The sequence below is a fragment of the Grammomys surdaster genome, unplaced genomic scaffold (genome assembly GCF_004785775.1).
Source record: "Grammomys surdaster isolate TR1022 unplaced genomic scaffold, NIH_TR_1.0 241, whole genome shotgun sequence".
Taxonomy (NCBI): Eukaryota; Metazoa; Chordata; class Mammalia; order Rodentia; family Muridae; genus Grammomys; species Grammomys surdaster.
In genome coordinates this window covers 3945608-3946178 of record NW_021604686.1, presented here as the reverse complement: position 1 = coordinate 3946178, position 571 = coordinate 3945608, and the positions used below count along the sequence as shown (strand labels likewise).

The 571-nt window shown below is 75.3% G+C and overlaps 1 protein-coding gene across 4 annotated transcripts in view; it reads right to left on the bottom strand.

The window, feature by feature from the left end:
* The window catches only part of Celf6 (CUGBP Elav-like family member 6), a 30057-nt gene extending 29702 nt beyond the window's left edge, over positions 1–355 (bottom strand). For 3 of the 4 annotated variants that reach the window (XM_028774471.1, XM_028774468.1, XM_028774472.1), the window contains exon 1: positions 59–320. In XM_028774471.1, coding sequence (XP_028630304.1) covers positions 59–320 — 262 coding nt within the window. Of the gene's footprint in view, positions 1–58 lie in introns of all 4 variants that reach the window. The other variant, XM_028774470.1, reaches the window with a different exon arrangement.
* Between the last annotated feature and the right edge of the window lie 216 nt (positions 356–571).

Genomic DNA, 571 nt, shown 5'->3' with positions numbered 1-571 from the left:
TGGGCTGGGCTGGGCTGGGCTGGGCTGGGCTGGGCTGGGCTGGGCTGACCCCGCGCACCTTTGTGGAGGCCGGTGAGCCGGTCCTTCAGCACCGTCAGCTCGTAGATGCGGCCGAACTCCTCGAACAGCGGCTTGAGGTCCTGCTCGTCCAAGCCCCGCGGGATCTGCCCCACGAAGAGCTTGATGGCGTCGTGGTCCTTCATGGGCACCGCGGGACCTGGGTTCAGCCCGCTCATGCCGACGCCGCTGTCCGCGGTGCTGAAAGCCAAGCGCGGGCCGGGGCCGGCGGGCGGCGCAGACCCTCCGGGAGCCGAGGCCATGTCCCCGCCCCGTCCGCTCTCCCGAGCGTCCCGCCTGTCCCGCCGTCCCTTCCCTGGACTGCTGGCGAGGGCCTGGGGGAGGGGGCGGGGCCCGCCTGTGAGGACGGGGGGCTGCCCAGGGGGCGGGGCCCAGCCGCGAGCTCAGGGCGGGGCGGGGCGGAATGGGCGTGGTCGAGGGCGGGGCGCCGGGGTCCGGCTGGAGTCCCCCGTCAGAGCTCTCCTGGCTCCCGCCCTAGCGCGCCAAGCCCAGC